Source organism: Plasmodium gonderi, assembly GCF_002157705.1.
Source record: "Plasmodium gonderi DNA, contig: Chr11, whole genome shotgun sequence".
NCBI lineage: Eukaryota > Apicomplexa > Aconoidasida > Haemosporida > Plasmodiidae > Plasmodium > Plasmodium gonderi.
The window spans coordinates 2,107,714-2,128,115 of record NW_021628936.1 but is presented as its reverse complement, the minus strand read 5'-3'; the positions used below and the strand labels follow the sequence as shown (position 1 = coordinate 2,128,115).

At 30.8% G+C, this 20,402-nt stretch overlaps 6 protein-coding genes across 6 annotated transcripts; 3 read left to right on the top strand and 3 right to left on the bottom strand.

Annotated features, from left to right (window-relative positions):
* Positions 1-832: 832 nt before the first annotated feature.
* Positions 833-2,158, bottom strand: PGO_114470 (hypothetical protein, conserved; the record flags this gene model as incomplete). Its single annotated transcript, XM_028688781.1, has 1 exon — positions 833-2,158. The coding sequence occupies one exon, from the start codon at positions 2,156-2,158 to the stop codon at positions 833-835; it is 1,326 nt and encodes a 441-aa protein (XP_028544582.1).
* Positions 2,159-3,086: 928 nt separating this feature from the next.
* On the top strand, positions 3,087-5,312 carry PGO_114460 (hypothetical protein, conserved; the record flags this gene model as incomplete). Its single annotated transcript, XM_028688780.1, has 1 exon — positions 3,087-5,312. One exon carries the CDS (start codon positions 3,087-3,089, stop codon positions 5,310-5,312), a length of 2,226 nt encoding a protein of 741 aa, XP_028544581.1.
* A 404-nt stretch (positions 5,313-5,716) lies between these two features.
* On the bottom strand, positions 5,717-7,699 carry PGO_114450 (hypothetical protein, conserved; the record flags this gene model as incomplete). Its single annotated transcript, XM_028688779.1, has 2 exons — positions 5,717-6,116; positions 6,420-7,699. 2 exons carry the CDS (start codon positions 7,697-7,699, stop codon positions 5,717-5,719), a joined length of 1,680 nt encoding a protein of 559 aa, XP_028544580.1.
* Positions 7,700-10,658: 2,959 nt separating this feature from the next.
* PGO_114440 (hypothetical protein, conserved) lies at positions 10,659-12,224 on the top strand (the record flags this gene model as incomplete). Its single annotated transcript, XM_028688778.1, has 1 exon — positions 10,659-12,224. One exon carries the CDS (start codon positions 10,659-10,661, stop codon positions 12,222-12,224), a length of 1,566 nt encoding a protein of 521 aa, XP_028544579.1.
* Positions 12,225-13,692: 1,468 nt separating this feature from the next.
* PGO_114430 (hypothetical protein, conserved) lies at positions 13,693-15,237 on the bottom strand (the record flags this gene model as incomplete). Its single annotated transcript, XM_028688777.1, has 1 exon — positions 13,693-15,237. One exon carries the CDS (start codon positions 15,235-15,237, stop codon positions 13,693-13,695), a length of 1,545 nt encoding a protein of 514 aa, XP_028544578.1.
* Positions 15,238-18,531: 3,294 nt separating this feature from the next.
* Positions 18,532-19,974, top strand: PGO_114420 (mitochondrial chaperone BCS1; the record flags this gene model as incomplete). The annotated part of the gene is made up of 1 exon (XM_028688776.1): positions 18,532-19,974. One exon carries the CDS (start codon positions 18,532-18,534, stop codon positions 19,972-19,974), a length of 1,443 nt encoding a protein of 480 aa, XP_028544577.1.
* Positions 19,975-20,402: the final 428 nt, after the last annotated feature.

Sequence of the window (20,402 nt, the reverse complement as noted above, 5' to 3'; positions counted from 1 at the left end):
ATTCATGTATAAAGAACTAAATAAATATATATAGTCATAAATAAGCACGAGTATTTAGCATATCCATACAAGGTGTTCCCCAATATTTTCCCCAGTTATATCACATAACATTTTTTCATTAAATTGTCTTGTTGTGCATAAACTTATGTCCAATCATCAAACATGTAACACTACCTTAAGGGATATTACAAAGAGTATGATATGTAATATATAGCTATCCAGCTAGCTAGCTAGCTATTTTTTTTTTTTTTTTTTTTTGTTTCATCCAAATTGTTCATATATTTATTAGTTATATTGGGTTTTTAAAAAAAGTGTAACCGCAATTATGCATTCGAAAAAATATGACCACTTAAAATTTAATAAACGAACACAAATAAGCAAATCAAAACGAAAAACCAAAAATGGAATTTCGCCAGTGTTAAGGTGATAATATCAGTAACACTCAAACAAGGGTTAAAATATGGTACGACGAAAAAAAATACGACAAAATTGACCAAATGGACCAAATCTTTACCTCAATATCATGAATATTACATATGGCTAATACAAGCTGTGTATATTTACACACAAATTTGCAACTTTCCCATTCAAAATGTTTCTTAACAAGTCAGGTAAATCCAACTTAATGGCGCTTTTTTTTTCTCCCCCAATTTATATTTAATTTACATTAGCACATATTTTATGGTGCAATATAAAAAAAAAATAATTTACATTCTTACTTTTTCAAGCACGTTTACATTTTACATAACCTCCCTCAGACGCAGACGCAGACGCAGACGCAGGAACACACAAAAAAACACAAAAAAAAAAAAAAAACGCCTCGTGGACCGCTCTAGAGATCCATGTCTAATTCTCGAATTGAAATGGCTCTTCTATTCCTTAATGTATCACGCCAATATATTTTCTTCGGATTTACATGTCCTTGATGAATTATATACTTCAGTTCAATCTCTCGTTGGGTGTTATTTTCGTGATACAAATATTGCAAATCTTTGAATTTCGCTAAATGTGCATTGTGATTTTTTAAAGAAACTTCTTCTGGCAAATGTAACGTTCTTTCAATTGAATCGTCTATATCATATGTTATGGTAAGTGGGTTATATTTCTTATTAATTTCTTTATTCTCATTTAATTTTTTTTTATTTATTTCTAATTTTTTATTTAACAAATATAATGGTTTCTCTGTAAGTTCAGGATAAAATGTGCATTCCTTCATTTCTTTATCATTCTTTTCCATCTTTATACTTTCTAACTTTTTTCTCGTTTTTTCGTTAAAATATTTTACATGTGTATCTAAATCTGCATTTACTAACTGCTCATCCAAAATGCATATACTTTTCAATTGTTTCTTCTTTTTTTTAATTTCCAGCTCTTTCTTTTTCTTTTCACAATCCTCTTTTTTCAAATAATGCACATAACTATAAAATTTGGTTATCATATTTTGTGGATATTTCATCATTCCGTATATATCATTATCCCCTTTACTATGTCTACTAGTTCGTATGAATTGTATCACAATGTCAATAAAAAATTCCTTCTTTATAAACTCGTCCATATGTTCAAAAACCGACACTTCCCTTAAAATGATTAGCAAAAAGTTTGCAAACGATTTTGTGCAAAAAAATGCTTCATCGTTTTCTTCTTTTTCTTTTCTGTTAATTTCGTGTAAGTTCTCATTCGTACCTCCTGTTTCATCTTCATTTAGCTTAATATTTTCTACCATAAAATTCACATCATTTTCGTAAATCATTTGAATTACATAGCAGGCATATTTCTTTTCGATATACCCATTATTATCCTTATCAAACAAAAAATATACATTTAAAACATTCTTTATAATACAAAAATCTTGTAGCTTTTTATTTATCTTCCAATTCTTACGTGTTACGTGTCCCCATCCATTGTTTATTCTTCCATATGAATTTTTCTTCAATAGTGAAAATGCTATTGCATTATCCTTTGGATATAATTTATGTGTCTCCGTGTGGACTGCCTTGTTTATATGAACTTCTTCCCCTTCCATGCTTCCCATGTTAGTCCCTAATTTAAAACTTTCGAAATATCCTTCGTTGTAAATCTGTACATTATCATTTATTTTTAACACATCATTTTTCTTTTTGTTGGATATACAGTGCTCTTCAGAAAAGGAAAAACTCATTCGACTTTATGTTTTATTATGCTTATTATGTTTATTTTGTTTACATAAAGGAAGATGAATTATGGATTAAAAACTCACGCGGTCTGAAATAATTTCACATAGACACCTTTCCCAGGAATTTTCTACTTGAAGTTAAATGGATATAAAAATAAAATTTATCCTTTTAATTCCCTCAGTGAATAAATTTTCTTCTTTAAAATAGTTCCATTCGAAATTTCCAATGAAACATTTATTGTGTAACTGTTGTGCTACATTAAAAAAAAAAAAAAAAAAAAAAAAAAAATGCAAAGTATAACAATGTACAAAATACAATGTATTATAATGTATAATATATTGTTCATAATGTACACTGTATAATGTACAATACATAATGTGTAAAGTATAAAGTATAAATAAAAAAAAATCCACTTTCTATGTGCATAGATCTATACAGAGGGCTATGCAAAAATGTAGCGAAAAAAGCGGGACCCATCACCTAGCAATGTAACAATGCTCTTAACAAAAACATGACAACTCAATCCCTCCAAGTTAATTTCTTCGTACCTTTTGCCATCATAACATGCACAATTATACGGTTTTCGAGCGTTTAATATTAAAAATTCGTAGCATAGTTACGTAGAAAGCATTTGTGGCATGTAACCTTTATATTCCTTTGCAATTCGCATAATAAAAATATGTTTTAAAAGAGTCTGAAAAAAAAAAGGTAAAGAAAAAAAAAAAAAAAAAAAAAAAATTTAAAGGAATGCTACATTGCAAGGAAACAAATGAAAAGATGGTGAAGTTCAAAAAAACTAGAGGTTACCAAATTGCAAAAAAAAAAAAAAAAAAACGCAACAGTCAGCAGAAGGCGAACTTGTAGAAATATATATACCCAAACTGAATAAGTAAATTATTCTCCCCTTCTCCTTAGAAAAAAAAAAAAAAAAAAATGAAGGAACCCATATCAGAGAACTTCCACAGATACTGCAAACTGATTGAGAAGAAAATAAAATATATAAACCAAGACGAAATAGAAACAGCAAAAGTTTTCGAAAAACTGATAAAAAAATATAATATAAAAAAAGTAAAAAGAGTCTCTCTACCAATGGGAAACACAAATGAAGACATAGGTATTGGTACAGGTATAGGCACAGGCGCAGACAGTTATTCCTATTCTTCATCATCTGATTTTTTCTTTAACTACTATTATGAAAAACGTGAACCGATCATCATAAAAAACTTGAGTCACAAAATTGGAAAATGCATAAAAACATATAATAACGGAAATATCATTAAACATATAGGAAGTACAAAAGTAAGCATACACATAAGCAATTCCAAATTTTTGAACAATGTAAACAAAAATTTCTGCTATACATTATCATCTATAACAAAATTTATTCAACTAATTGGACAAGAAGATAAAAAAAAAAAAAAATTTTCACTTCGATATGATGAAGGTAGAAAAGAGATATACATAACCTTCTGCAAAGGTGATATCCTTTGGGAGAAGAAAAAAAATAAAGAGATTGATGAATCTACCAATGTGATTAACACATCGAATAACAAAAAAGACGACATAAGAACAAAAACATTTCATACATTTACTTACCCCAAGAGTAAAAAGTTCACAACACATAATGATGAACAAAGGACGTTGAAAGATGATTCCACTAATCAGTACGGAGAAATGAAAGTAAAACAGAAATGTATACCATTCAATTGTACCATGATAACTCCAAATGAGAAAAGAGAAAACAAAAGGTATGGCAATCATAATACACATAAGGATAGTGAAAACTATTACTACTATTACAGATCATTAGGGACTAATCAATTTAAAGATGTATCGAATATTAAAAAAATGAATAATTTTGTCAAAGATAATTTTTTTTTACCTGCACAGATTTATCCTCCTCATGATAAATTTGAATTTTTTTCATCCATTTTAAGAATAGGACAAACCAATATTTTTATATGGCTGCACTATGACATCCCAGACAATTTTCTAATTCAAGTAAAAGGAAGAAAAAAAATTTTATTAATTCCACCCAAGTTTGTAAAATATTTTCATATTATCAATTCTTCTTCATCGTACAATTTATTCAACATTTTGACAAAAAAAAAATTAACGAAAAAGGAAAAAATCGTGAAAAAAATAATACACAAATTTGCATTCGTGGCAGATTTATACCAAGGGGATATTCTGTTTATCCCTTCCTTATGGTTGCATTATGTGTACAATATGCCTGCACATACACATGTAAAAAAGAGTTATAAGTCCTATCATCAGTATTTGCATATCAGAAAAGAGGAAGGGTGTACACAATTCTCCCATCCAAAAAAAACGAAGAGAAAAGGAAAAAATGCCACATCACGCATTTATCAGCAAAGTGGAAATTTCGAAATAAGAAAAAAAAAGAAAAAAAAAAAAAAATCAACACTAAAGGCAGCCGCAACTGCAACTGCAAAACCATACATTTGTCAATCAAATGGACATGTGCCCCTAAACCTTTTTATGCGTCTAAAGAGAAGAAAGACACGTGCCTTAAGGACATTATCACATAACACAGAAGACAGACGCAAGCTTCGATTACTTCCTCATTTGTACAATTTACTCACACATAAGAATACACCAAACGTATTCATAAGCTCATCGAATGATATGGAACCGGATGAATTAATCAATCATTATAGCCATTTAGAAAATTCTGAAGAATATTTGAAAAATCGATTTAACATTCTTATCCCAGAAACGAATCTGCAGCATTTTAACATAGAAGAAAAACATAGCAATATGAACAGAAAGAATAACACATCTATTGGCAGTTGCAATCATAATACAAAATTATGTGTCAATGAATATACACAATCAAAACCTTGTGCTGATGTGAAGGAGAAAAAAAATAACGCAAACAATAGTGGAGAAATTTATTATCCTTATGCGAAATTAAATATTAGCATAAATTACTTTTTTAGAAAAAGAAAAGAACGATACCTATTTAATAAAAAGGATCTGTATGGAAATCAAGACATTAACTGCGCTAGCCAGATATTTAAAAAAATTCAAAATGATATACAGCCGATACTCCTAGCACCTCCAAAGTACAAAAATTTTTATTTGCAAAAATTACAAGGCCTCTTTTACTCCAATCTTGATGATGATTACATATAAATATAAATGTGTAACGGTATTAAAACATGTTCATCCAACGTATATAATAATAATATATCTGGATTCTACCAACGCACACTTAACATATGTGTTATTGAACTACATTACAATGATGCATTAGTGTATAGCTTAAAAACAGATAGATATGTGGAACTTCAAATGAATATAGAAACATTTCATCGCACATGCAAAGGAGCGAAAAAAACGTGAAGGGGTATGAAACAAGGAACATTATTCACTGTAAGCGAATATATGATGTGCCAACGTTGGAAGAAAAAAAAAAAAAAAAAAAAAAAAAAAAAAAAAAAACAGGTAAGATATTACCAGATAAGATGCTACTTATACGCAATATTATTATGTGCGATATTATTATGTACGATACCACTGGGTGCACAAGCATTCAGTCAAAAATCGATATACTTGAGCAACGAAGAATAGTTTCCTCTGCGCTCCCTCTTAACAGGTCTATTCTTAGAACCACTATGATTTGTCAAACCGAGATTCTTATTAACCATGACATAATCATACTCATTTGGTTGCGTACTGTATTCATCATTTCTCTCATCGGCATACAATTTTTCAAAATTCATATATGCATTATTGATATATGTGGGCATTTCCTTTTTATGTGTATTGAATAGAATCCCATAGCCTATATTTGATATTACACTTCGTAATTTGTTGTATTTTTGTTTGTAGAAATGTACTTCTTCGTATAATCTCGAATTTTCTTTTTCAATTTCTTCCGTTGTGTATTTCAACATTTCCTTTAATTCAGTGTACTTTTCACGTTCAATCAGAACACTGCACATGGAAGTGAAAAGTTTGCACAGAAAATGAAAAATGGAAAATTTTTTTTTTTTTTTTTTTTTTTTTTTTTTTTCCTTTTTATAAACTTTGGAAAGGAATCCTAAAATTGGAACACACACTCCTTGTTCCACTTTTCCTCTTTGGATGTCTGCGCAATTCCCACCACCTCGTTCTCTCTCTCTCTCTCTCTCTCTCTCTCTCTCTCTCTCTCTCTCTCTCTCTCTCTCACTCTCTCAATCATCCCATATCCATATAAACGTGCGTGCGAGTGACCCGCCGCTTATCTTCCCAACTTACATATTTTGGAGATTCCTAATGACACTCAAAAAGTCGTCCACTTCCCGCTGATAAAAACTCAAGCTCAACTTCGTTTGGTTCAGCACATTTAGAATATCATGGCCCCCATAATTCGAGTACAAAACGCTTTTTTTGAATAAACTGGACTTAACTTTTTTTTTTATTTTATTTTTTTTCTTTCTTCTCTTGTATTTTTCATGCTGATGCGTTGTGTCTTCCTTGGTCAGTTCCCCATCTTCCGATTTTCTGGTTGAGCAATGTGGACCCAATTCATGTGCACGTCCCTCGTACGATGCCTTCTCCTCTGCATCTTCCATTTCAATTGCCTTCTCCTCTGCATCTTCCATTTCAATTGCATTCTTCTCTGCATCTTCCATTTCAATTGCATTCTTCTCTGCATCTTCCATTTCAATTGCATTCTCCTCTGCATCTTCCATTTCAATTGCATTTTTTTCCTGATCTTCTACCCCATTTTCCACCACATATTCACGCATCTCAGTTTTCACGATTTTTACGCTTCCGTCTAATATTACTTTATTTTTAGTACCACATAGCACGTTTCCCTGATTATCTGCACAATTATCATCTCTTCTGCTACTCTTTTTTCCCTTACAAGTATGAACACTACTCCTAAGACTAGCTTCTCCATTAGACAACTTTTTCATATTTTTAAACTTGCAGTTTAAGATATGATCTCCCCTCCAAGAGTTATTACTACGCAACAACACTGTGTTGTTATGTGCTTCTTTCTCTTCATTGCATCTTAAATTGATTTCTTCTTTTGAAGGCTTTACTAGTTCTATGTTATTCTGCAAATGACATAGAATCGCTTTCCCTTCTTCCTTTTTCTTGTTTGTGACATGGTCGTAATCTATTTTTTCTCGATTATTACTATTTTTATTGCTGTGGCTATTAAGTGCATTAATGAAATGGTTGCTACCTATGCCCTTATCACATCCCGACTCAACCCCTGCATCCACCGCACCCACTGCATCTATCGCATCTATCGAATCTATCGCATCTATCGCATCTACCGTATCCACCGTGTCCACCTCTTTCTTTTTAGAACCTTTTTTTTTCTTGCGCATCTTATTCCCAGTAATATTTTGTAATCCGTTGGGGCGAGGCATAGCCAAAGAACAAGAAGACTTCATCAACTTGTTCTTCTCCTTATCATTTATTTTTAGCACATTCTTTTCATTTGTCTCATCAAGCAACATCACATTTTTAGTCTTATCTGTATGCGTCAATTTGGTGTTACGATTATTTTGTCGAGTCATTTCGTTCTTCTTTTTTTTTTGGGATGTCAAGGAAAGTCTTTTCCCTTCGTCAGGTATATAAATTTGTTTATGTGTGCATAAAAGGACATATATACATGTATACACATATGCCAAATCGCTTATCCATGCATCTATTATACATCACTTTGTCCTTACATCATGTGTGCACGTAACGCGTACATGCACATATCTATATATTCACAATATTATGTTTGTTCATGGAAGAAAAGGAAAACCAATGGGTATGTATGCATTCATGGGTGAGGAGAGGAACGAAAATGCATGTCCTACATTGAAGCAAATCATATGGGGTTTTAAAAAAAAAAAAAGACTTATGCTACAAGCCATGAATATACGAAAACGGAGAAAATCCTTATGCAAATAATCAAGAAGTTTATTTCTGAACTTCTCATAATGGGAACCACATTTTTAAAAATTATATTTTTGTACTATGTATGTGCAATACAAGTGGGAGTAGGGGAGTTGTATCGTTTTTCACTCGGTTTACTAAAATGGGTATAAATTAAAAAAAGAGAGAAGCATTATATAAACGTGTGTACATATATACATGTTTGTAGATATATACATGCGTGTGCATATATACATGTACACATATATACTTGCTTTTACAAACCCAGCACCCTTGTGAGCGTGTAAACCAAGTTTGCTACTTTAAAAAAACTTAAGCATATTATACATATGTAGGTTCCTAAAAATCTCTATATATTGTGCTTAAGCCATATATCATAAGGTGGTATGTCTGGGATATTAACTTGAGGAATGTGAAAATGTGTGCGCTGGACCTCCATTCCATTTACCCACTAGACTGAAATGATGTTTCATTGATAATTTACAAGTCATAGGAGGATATATATATATATATATGTATATATATATAACCCACCTGTGAACTGTGTTGTAGCTTATCAAGTGACATATATATTCTTTTCCCACCTCATTTTCGCTTATTTTCTTAACAAGGGCTTGAAAAAAAAAAAAAAAAAAAAAAAAAAGCAAAGCAAAGATACGATCAGATAAGGGAACAAAAGGGAAGGACGTGAAAAGAGATGTAAAAAGCAGAACTCGCTTTTTTAATTATATTACTTTTGCCATGTTTTCTATTTTTCTTCTCTTTTCTTAAGATTAATTCGGAAATTGGTGGGAAATGACAATAGGAAGAAAAAAAAAAAAAAAAAAAAAAATTAAAAAAGAACTGCACCGAACTGAGCTGGACAAAGGAAAGAATCCCAATAAACGCACGAAATAAATGGAAAAAAAAGGTGCGTGACAAAAGTATGAAAAAAATATGTGACAAAGATATATGACAAAGATATATGACAAAGATATAATAACAAAAATATATGACAAACCAAATGCATATAATGAAATTAAACATAATTAGCTTAAAAATAAGCAAACAAAATTCGACCTTTTTTTTTTTTTCTTCGTCCGCTCCCAAATTGACCACAACTTGCAGAGTTCAAAAGAAAATCCTTTTAAAATATTTTTTTTTTATTTTGTTTTTTTCTATTACGAAACCTGGCATATATGTATGACAAAGGGGAAAAAAACTTTCCATACACGAAAGAAGAATTTTACCAAAAGAGAGAATAAAAATCCGTTAATATTTTTTTTTTTTTCATTTCTTCTTGACACTTTACATATGCTTTCTTTTCATGTGCCTTCCTCTGTTTCCTTTACTGGCATCACCTTTTTATCTGCTTCTCTTTGAAACAAACCAAGAAAGAAGCATAAAGATGCCCAGTTAAAAAAAAAGAAAAAAAGAGGAGGTGGAGGATGAGGAAGAAGAAAGAAGGTTATATATATAGTAGAGGATAGGGATGATGGATATTGTTAGCACTGTATCTTAACACATCGTAGGCACCAAAAAAAAAAAAAAAAAAGAAGAAAAAAGAAACGAAAATTCGCAAGAACCTAGCACTAATATAGTATGATGCATGATGACAAACCCTTTCTTTTAAATCAGATAAAATGTCTTTTCCCTTTGAATGAGTATGTATGTGTATGTATATGTATATATGTGTGTACATCCTAATCGCACACTGCAAATGGCAAATGTATATTTGTTTTTGTGCCCTGGGCGTATGTGGAACGTGAAGCAATTTAATTGATAACCTTCCCCTCCCTCCCTTTTCCTTTCCCTTTTTTTTTTTTTTTTTTTTTGTTTTGCCTCCATTTTGCCGTCGTTTTACTTTTTTCAAATTGGCAGAAAAAATGTGAAAAAGATAAGCAAGACTTTTATTTGCCACATGTCGAGGACATTTCCCATTTTATTTTCTTTTTTTCATTTCCCATCATCGAATAGGGGAATTTTTATTTTATTTATATATATATATATATATATATATATATATATATATATTTTTGTTACTTCCGTTTTTTTGTGTACGTAATATAAAACATCTAACATTTTTTCACCAACCGAAAAAAAGTGATAACACGTATTATTTGCATATAAAGAGCTCAACACACACTATTTACATTTTCCTGTATTTTTTTTTTTTTTTTTGTGACATCTTTATTGTTGTCTCGTTTTTGTGTGTCACCATATGTGATTACACGTGTATACATCTATGCGTGCATCTGTATGAATCTGTGTATATTTCATTTTGAAATACAATTAATTTTGCACATTCCAGAAGTTACTCTACCACATTTCAGGAAGAAGGGAAAAGGGGAATGGTATACGTTATATTCCGTTTGTCTCTCCCGCTCTCACTCTCACGATCTCTCTCTCTGTATATATATATATATCATATCTTCCAAATTTCCTTGTTAACTTTGTTTTGCGTATCAGCTGATAGATTACTCTACCCCATTCCACTACCTATATAGTATACTCAGACCTTTGTCGTATATCCGTACTGATTTCTTTATTAGCCCATAAACAACAAAGAGCAGAATTTTATTATTTTTTTTTTTTTTTTAATTCTCCAAGATGACATCTAACTATATTATACACATTGGAAACAATATCGTGAACAAACGATTAAAGATATACGAGTACCTGAACAAATACGAAAGAAGGATACTAGAAAAAAATGCAAATGCATTTTTCTACATTTTAATTAATTTAATTTTTGATGTACCCATTGAACGGTTCCGATTAGTTATTAATAGGAAATACATTTTTTTGAAAAAAAAAAAAAAAATAGATACTGTCTTTAACATAACGAAGAAGTTACTTATACTAAATAATATCAGCATAAAGAAAAGATTCAAAAGCGGTGAAGAGGATGAATACATGGGATGTGCTGTAAAAACCAGTTATGTCCAATGTATCAATTATTTTCAATGTTTCAATGATTCACATTATACCAAGAACTCTCCCAGCATCATCGAACATGGACTATTGTATCCCATGTACAAATCTAGCAATATCTTGTCAGAATGCACACTGAAAGACCTAGAACTGAGTCAAACACCCACCTTGTGCTACTCTGCTAGCTCTCTCTTACTAGACAATGCAAATAAAAAACATAATTTATTCACAAATGAGAAAAAAGATACTTCGCACCATAGTATTATGTCAGATATTCTTATTAAGTCCAATCCAGAAAAATTAATAGACTCGAAAAGGTTCTTCTATGAATTTGAAGAAGATCCATTTCAAAATACTAGATATTCAACTAATTATTTGAATCATATTGATAACAGACGAAATGAATATAAAAAGGAAATAAAAAAAAAATTATCATCTTATAATTCTTTCCATTTCAAAGAGATCAAAAATAAACTGAACGAATTTAAGTGGAAATCAAATGAAGAATATTATTATCCCAAAAAAACAACAACCTATTGTGACAGTAACTTACATAAACAGAATAGTGAAAATAATTATTGTGAAAAAAAAAGCATTATATTGATTAACAAAAATGAAAACAAATCAGGCATTAATATTTTTGATGAATTTCTTGATATCTATTTATTATTTCGTTTGAGGGGTGGTAAAGGAGGCTTTGGTGCAAATTTAAGAAATAAAAAAAAAAAAAAAAAAAAAAAAAAAAAAAGTAATTTAGATGATGCATCAAGGAATGCTAGAGGAACAAGAACACTCGTGGATACCATAATAAAAACAACAGAAATTTTGGCAAAAAAAAAAAAACACGAACAAATGTTAATTGAAAAACTTAATACTGCTGCACCTTTTATTCATCGTTTCTCCTATGACAGCTCTGATGAATTGACTAACAATAACAATCAGACCCTTAAATCGGAAAAATGGAAAGAAGATAAACTTGGGGGAAAAGTGGATGGTCATGATCTACCTGAGGAACATCAAGCTGATGAAGAAAATGCACAACCCCGGGCCACGAACAACCAGAGAAACCATCTGCACGACATTGTTTACAATGGAATTGTTCAAGAAAGAAAGATAAAAGATGAAGTGGCTAAAGAAGAAAAGAAAAAAAAAGAAAAGACAAAAAAGAAAATTGACAAGGATAATAAAATGGGCAAAGATAGGAACCTCAAATCGATTGAAAATATGTATACGTGTTTGTGATGAGGGAATGAAGATATACACTTGTTAAAGAATTTTTTCTTTTTTTTTCTTTTTTTTCTTTTTTTTTGCACATGTACATCCCCCAATTGATATTTAACTCTTCCTAGTGGACGTATATATTTTCTTGTTGAAATCAAAAGGGGGAATATTTTTATTTATTTATTTATTAATTTATTTATTAATTTATTTATTAATTTACTTATTAATTTATATATTAATTTATTTATTTTATTATTATTTTTTTTTTTTTTTTTTACCTACGTATGCATGCATAGTAGCAAAAGTTCATCAAAATTATTTTTGGTTTATTATTACCCATTGATAATATGGTATTCATTTGATCATTAGTCAATTTGATCAACCCAGTTTACTACCTTGTCCCATCAATGTTGGTATTTTTTATTTTTTTTTTTTTTTTTTTTTCCCACTTATTTCCCGTCTGTAAATCTATCCCACGTAATCATAAAAATAAAAAAACGGTGTTAATTTTATTTTAATTTTGGATCCCAACCTTTTGTATTTGTTATGTGTCTATGACACTGCAAAATAGATTTTCCTTCGCATATACATTACGTTATATATGTATACTCCTCCACACATGAGGATTAGCAAATAAAATGTTTGGAAAAAGTTGCTAAAGGGAGAAAATTATAGTAAGTTATATATGAATTAGTCATTAATGAATTAAGAATGAGTTAAGTATTGCGAACTGGCCAATGTGTCTTCACATATGTATATATATACATGTGTGTGCATGTGTGCAATAACAAATCTCTAGGTTTTTTTTCCCTCATTTTCAAACTTCGCTTCCACCTTTTGTTGTCTTGTATTTCACCCATCGGTTGAGCTAACGTTGACAGCAAAATTGTTATTTTAACACGGGGTAAAACACGCGCGGGGAGGGGGAAATAAAAAAAAAAAAAAAAAAGAATAGAATAAAATAAAATAAAATAAAGCAAAATAAAATAAAGCAAAATAAAATAAAGCAAAATAAAATACAATGGAATGTAAGGAAGCGAGAAGAAATAACGCGATATGGAGCAACTCAAAATGGAGTAGCGCGAAATGAAATAATAAGAAAAAAAAAAAAAAAGCACTGACTCATCAGACGTACATTGATATTTTTCAATTTAAAAGGGAAAAACAAAGAGTCGCCTCATCAGACACATCGTCGTATACGTAAATTTTCCAAATTAAAAAAAAAAAAAAAAAAAAAAAAAAAACACAAGCGCATAAAAAAAAAAGCCGGCGAAGAAAACCTAAAAACTGGGAGCCGCTTCAAATATGTCCTATTTGAGTACATTCCATGGTACAACACGTAACGTGAATTGATGGAAAATTCAAACTAGTGATGAGAGTGATAACATTGGATTTACATAAATTGTATTTTCCTTACGGTTCAGTGTGTTCTACATTCAACTCAGGATTATAAAGTAACACACACACACATACATACATCTCAAAAAATTCAATTCGCATTTTGTCCATCCGTATCATCAGGAACAAACTCTACATTTATATTATACATATTGCAATTTTTGAAAACATTTTTTGCAATATTTTCATTATTGTATTTAATAATAGCATATTTTTCCCCAAAGGAAAATAAAGAAAAGTACGATATGTGTTCATTTAAAAAAATAGAATTATTCTGAGCAATATAATTGCTTAATTCTTCATTATTTTGAATATTACTCATTGAGTTAATTTTTATAGTTGTACTTGTAGAGGTCATTGTGCTTCCTCCACTTGACGTCTTAGCTCCATTGATTGTTTTCTCGCTTAAAGTTCCAGAACTAAGATTTCCTACACTCGTATTATTCCCTGAAGCACTTGCTTCATAATTGTTAAATGAAGTGGTATTAGAAGAATTTCCCAAATTGGTAGCATCACCACATTGATTGTTAAGCATTTGTATTCTGGCTTTCAAATGGTCAATCAAAGATTTCAATTTTTCTTTTGTTTCATCAGTTATACTTTTATTATTAAACATGTTGATATATTCATTTAACTTTTCCTTACATTTACGTAACAACTCTTTCTGTTTAATATTCATAACTTGTTCTCTCTTCTCCAAACTAAGAGAAAGGAATTTCTTTTCCGAAATATTTGGTGAGATATATTTATTGCTGTTAGCCTTTTCATTAAAATAACTTATTTTCCTTGATTCATTTCTTAGTTCTAATTGTAAATTTTTAAAATGTGTTGGTAGGTATTTATAAGCACTGAATGCACTATCAGATGATTCAAATTTTACAATAAATATATTTTTTCCTTTCATATAGCTAACTGACTCTACGTTTCCATAAATAAAACATACACTATATATGAAATTCTCATCCGCTAATTTATTCGTTATATTATGTATGTATAATATTTTAGCCGCCTTCTTATTAAGAATATATTGTTCGCTTGGAAATGAATTTGATGACATGTTCGTCGGATTGTTTGAGTAGTTATTGTTATTACGACTATTATTCATCATCTGAAAATTTATGTTGTTGTATTCATTATTATATGTTGAGAAATTCCCTGGGTTGTAATTTGGGTTATTGTTCATGTTAAAGTTCGTATTATACATGACATTCGGGTGACTATTCATGCTGTTCATGTGCATGTTGTTCATGCCGTTCATACTCCTCATACCGTTCATATTGTTCATACCGTTCATATTGTTCATACCGTTCATATTGTTCATACCGTTCATATTGCTCATACCGTTCATGCTGTTCATGTGCATTCCGTTCACATTCATGTTCATGTTGCTTACACTGTGCATATTATTCACACCGGAATTACCACCGCTTCTCATCATTCCTTTCCCATCTCCAATATACATGTTATTACTTCGATTCATGGAAGAAAAGTTTCCTCCCTTATCCTCCTCATAGTTGTTATAGTATGCTTTATTATTCATCCCATCTATGCCATCATAATAATTTTCGCTTAACTCAGCATTAGTGTTCATATTGCAGTTCCCTCCTTGCATATGGTACGTCCTGTCCTCTTCCATTTTGTGTTTAAAAGTGTGAATACGTGGGAGTGGCAATAGCAGTGGCAGAATGAAAGGGGGACAATGGAATAATAAAAGCGACAAAAAAAAAAAAAAAAAAAAAAAAAAAAAAAAAAAAGGCAAAAAAGAAAAAACGTAGCAACAAAAGTGCTAGTACAAAAGGTTGATTAACACGAGCTTAATTTACAGCGAATGTGGCAACATAAGGCATTTCATGATGGCTCAAATTCGCCGTGATATAATAACAGACTTTTGCCTTAACGTGCGTTCGTTCAAATGCTTAAGGGCGCGTACATATATATAAATAAATATGCTTATACAATATATATGTACTTGTATGTGCGTATATGTACATATATCTTTCTTATATGTAACATTTTTTTTTTTTTTTTTTTTTTTTTTTTCCTGCTTATCTTATTAGCGATACTCAATGCCTCACTTGTATTTACCATTTTAAACCAATGAAGGAAACGGATTCGCAATGATGCAATTCAGAAGGCATTAAATGAAGAAAAAAATAAGCGTTTCACACATTCCTCATTTTTTTCACATTCGTACAAGGCAGTGTAAAGGAACAATTGGGCAAAAATAAAATCCACATAGGTTTGGAACATGTATGTACAAAAATGCTAAGGCACGAAATATGAACGAGAAGCTATACATATATATACATATATAATATTTATATTTATATGTATAATATTATATAATAAAGTATATCTGGATGTACGCAATTATATGTGTACATGTAAAATATTGCATGCATTCATTTTCTTAAGCAATTCCAAGAGAACATCTCGCATACCAGCATGTGAACAAATACCCAAGCTCGCTGTGCAAAAAAAAAAAAAAAAAAAAAAAAAAAAAAATAAAGAAAGAAAGAAAGAAAGGAAGGAAGGAAGAAAGAAAAACAGAACTACCTCTTTGTGACAGTTTTCATCAACGTGCAATTATTTAATCCATTCCTGTCAAATGATTTTTTTCTTCTCCCCTTTAACCAAAAACATAAAAATAAATAAATATTTCAACAATACATAATTGATCTTTGGGAAAAATATTGTTCCTCCTTTTTACCAGTATTTAAGGATTATTTTTTCTTACCCTCCAAAAATATGTGTTCTTAGTTCCCCCTCCCCGTTTCTTTTTTTTTTTTTTTTTTTTTTTTTTTAAGCACACCTAGCATGGATGATGGGCTGCTACAAGGATTGTGAAGTCGTGCGTAAAAACATTGGATTTATGGGTTGATTGATTGGTGGGTAAAAGGAAAAAAAAAAAAAAAAAAAAAAAAAAAACGCAAAAATGCATGTTCAGTAACAGCGTCGTGAAGGGAAAGCCTAAGTAGCAAAACAATTTAAAGAAGGCTTAACTGTTGAGCAATTTTTTGATGTATTATTTTTTTTTTTATTACCCACTTTTATAATATTTCCCCATCCTTTAAAAAATGAAAAAAAATTAAACCTCACATATGACCCCCACAACATATGCTCTAAAACAATGTTTTGAAAAGAATTCAATAAAATTTCATGAACCTCCTTCATAGCACATCACAACAGCATTTATAAAACTTCCCTAGAAGAAGAAAAAAAAAAAAAAAAAAAAGGGTAGAAGTAAATAGTTTCATCCTTTTTTCATTTCTACATCCCCGTTTTTTCAAAACTGCTCAGAGGTATAACTTATTGGTGATTAGTCTTATCATTTTTTTCTTTCCTTTTTTCTAATCATACTAATTATACTACTCAGGAGGATTTGAATTCCTACACCCCTTATCTACATCCCCATTAGGAGAAAGGGGCGTCTTAAATGAGATAAGCAAAATTGAAACTCCTTTTTTTATTGTTTTTTTTTTTTTTTTTTTTTTTTTTTTTTTTTTTTTCAATCCCAATTGGTTAAACAATAAAGAAAACTTTTCACAACGGTTTTGTAAAATTAATTCTCATGTACACTTATAGTTTTATATGTGCATAAAAGTAATCTGCTACAAGAGCAAGGAAAAGAGCTGTTTCAGTAACCTCTCCTATTTTTTATATAACCTTTTTCTGTATACATTTCCTCAATAAATAGTCGATTCGCGTGACCATTTTGCAGTTAGTCCAATTGCATAGGTGGTTCATTACATATGAATTTTAACATCTAATGGTAAAAATGTAAAAACGACATTGTTACTTCATTGGGTTTTACTTAATTAAAGTTTACTTGATTTCACTTAACCATGTTGGATTTAACTACTACACGTCCATATTTCCATCTTGTTCAAGCTTTGAAAAGCACACCCATCATAAGCGTCCGTGAATTCGGATCATTTCATAGATGAATGTGCATGCGAATGGGTACTCGAATGTGTGCTCGAATGGGTACTCGAATGTGTGCTCGAATGGGTACTCGATTGTGTTCTCGAATGTGTTCTCGAATGTGTATAAGAACACTTAACTTACAACTCTACAGATACACACATAAATGGGCATTTGAAAGGAGAGTTTTACTCCCCACCCTCCCCTTCCATGTCAAACGCAAAACAAATTTCTTAAGCAGTGAACGAAAAAGAAAAAAAGGTGGATTAACATAAATCGAAACTAATTTTTCAATAAAGAGAAATGTTTTCCATAAAATAAAAATTAAATAATGGATCATTTTACACATAAAATCAAAAGAGAAAGTTTGTGTGCTCATGAATAAGTTAAAAAAAAAAAAAAAAAAAAAAAAAAAAAGCAGGATTGATTCAGGCTTTGAACCGAAAAACCTTTGAAGCGGTCGAATGTTCAAACGCGAGTATTCTCCTTTGTATGCTCAGTCTCGTACGCGCAAAAGATTCCTTTCCTCTCACCCCAGTCATTGAGGGAGAAGTAGATTCATCTCTTGACAAATTAAACAAGGAAAAGAGGATATCAAAACCGATGTCTCTGCAATGTAAGCTATAAAAATGTACACAACGGTGGATGTAGCAAATAGGGGCGTTTAGAAACCCAAAACGATAAACGAACATATAAAATAAACTCAAGTGAAACGAAACAAAGTCAGGTGAAGCGAAATAAAGTCAGGTGAAACGAAACAAAGTCAGGTGAAGCGAAACAAAGTCAGGTGAAACGAAACAAAGTCAGGTGAAACGAAACAAAGTCAAGTAAAACGAAACAAAGTCAGGTGAAACGAAACAAAGTCAAGTAAAACGAAACAAAGTCAGGTGAAACGAAACAAAGTCAAGTAAAACGGAGAAGAAAAAACACCAAATAAGTTAGAAGATTTAATTGGGAACGCACACGAACGAATCCAGCCCCATGCATGCATGTGTAACTAATCCAGATGCAGAAGCTTATTGTGAACAAAGGATATGAGAGCACCACGGATAAGCAATCCCCCATCGGATCAAGTGGAGTAGAGGAAAGTGGAGGATTAATAGAATCCATTTTTAAAAATATAACAAAAAATGAATATTTCAGTGCTGGAGTTGGAATAATATCAGTGGGGGCATTCGTCACAGTAGCTAACAGATTAAACAGTTACATCTACCAAGCAGTGAGAAAAAACATGTTTACATCTTTAGAAATCACAATCAACGATAATGCATATTATTGGATTCTAGAATACATTGTTAAGAAAGGGATTATTAGTAGACATCTGAGCTTAAAAACACAAATGTTAAATGAGAAAAATAAAAAAAATGTACTATTCTCCTTCCTACCAAGTGTAGGGAATCACCTACTCATATATGATAACAGATTTATTTTTATTGAAAGAAATCGAGAAAAAACCATGACATCTGATATAAATAGATCTGTACCATTTGAAAATATAAAATTAAGTACATTTATATGGTCTAAATATATTTTTGAAAAAATATTAACAGATGCAAAATTATATATAGAAAAAAAAGAAGAAGGAAAAACGCTACTTTACAAAACTTTTGGACATGAATGGAGACCATTTGGAACCCCTAAAAATAAAAGACCAATCAATTCTGTAATACTTCCACAACATTTAAGTGAACATATAATAAACGATATCGACACATTTCTTAACTCAAGTAAATGGTATATTGAAAAAGGAATACCTTACAGAAGATGTTACTTGTTGCATGGACCCCCTGGGTGTGGTAAAAGTAGTCTCATAACAGCTTTAGCAGGTTATTTTGATTTCAACATATGTACAATTAATATTAATGACATATATTTAACAGATGATAGATTCATACATCTACTAGCCACTGTACCTCCAAAAACTATTCTCATTTTGGAAGACATTGATTTCATTTTTGTTCATAGTTCAAACGAGATAAGCTCAAAAAATGAATCTGCATCATCCCCTTCTATCACTTCTTCAATCAATTCGAATTCTTCATTTGGTAGTAACAATATAAAAACCCTAGGAGTTTCATATAGTGGACTCCTAAATGCCCTAGATGGTATCGTCGCAACTGAAGAAAGGATTATCTTTATGACGACAAACAATATCAATAAACTCCCAAGTACTCTTATCAGACCAGGTAGAGTAGATTTAAAAATTCTCATTCCATATGCAAATACTTATCAATATGAAAAAATGTTTTTACGATTTTTTCCCCAACAGGAAGATTTGGCTCACCAATTTTCTAAAATATTTCAAAACTTCCATCTAAGTATGGCAGAAATTCAGTCATTCTTTATGTTTTCCAAACATGATCCTCATAAGACCATTCAAAATGCGCAGCACTGGGTCCAGACCTACGCACACAAGGATTCTCAAACGGGGGATCCCTTTCGACCATGATCAAAGTTTTCGTTCATATCAGCCCTGAACCCAAAGAAATTTCGAACTACATACTTTCATATTTGTATCAGAAAATAAAATTATATGTATGTCATATGGAAAAGATATATAATTCGCTATTTTTTTTTCACAAAAATCAGTGTATGAGTTTAAAGGAGGACAGAAGAAACGGGATAAAAGAAAAAAAAAAAAAAAAAAAAAATTTTTTATTAAATATAAAACAAATGAGCCATCACACGTATAAGAACAAATCAGAACAGGAACATCATAGAAGTGTGAACACATATACGAATGCATATACACATGAACTTGATATGTGCACTACAATGATGCTCTGTCTGGAATCGCTTCAAAACTCGCATCAAGACTAATTGCAAGTACACTATTTCCATCCTTCCTGAAACAAATGCTGCATAACCCTGTTGCAA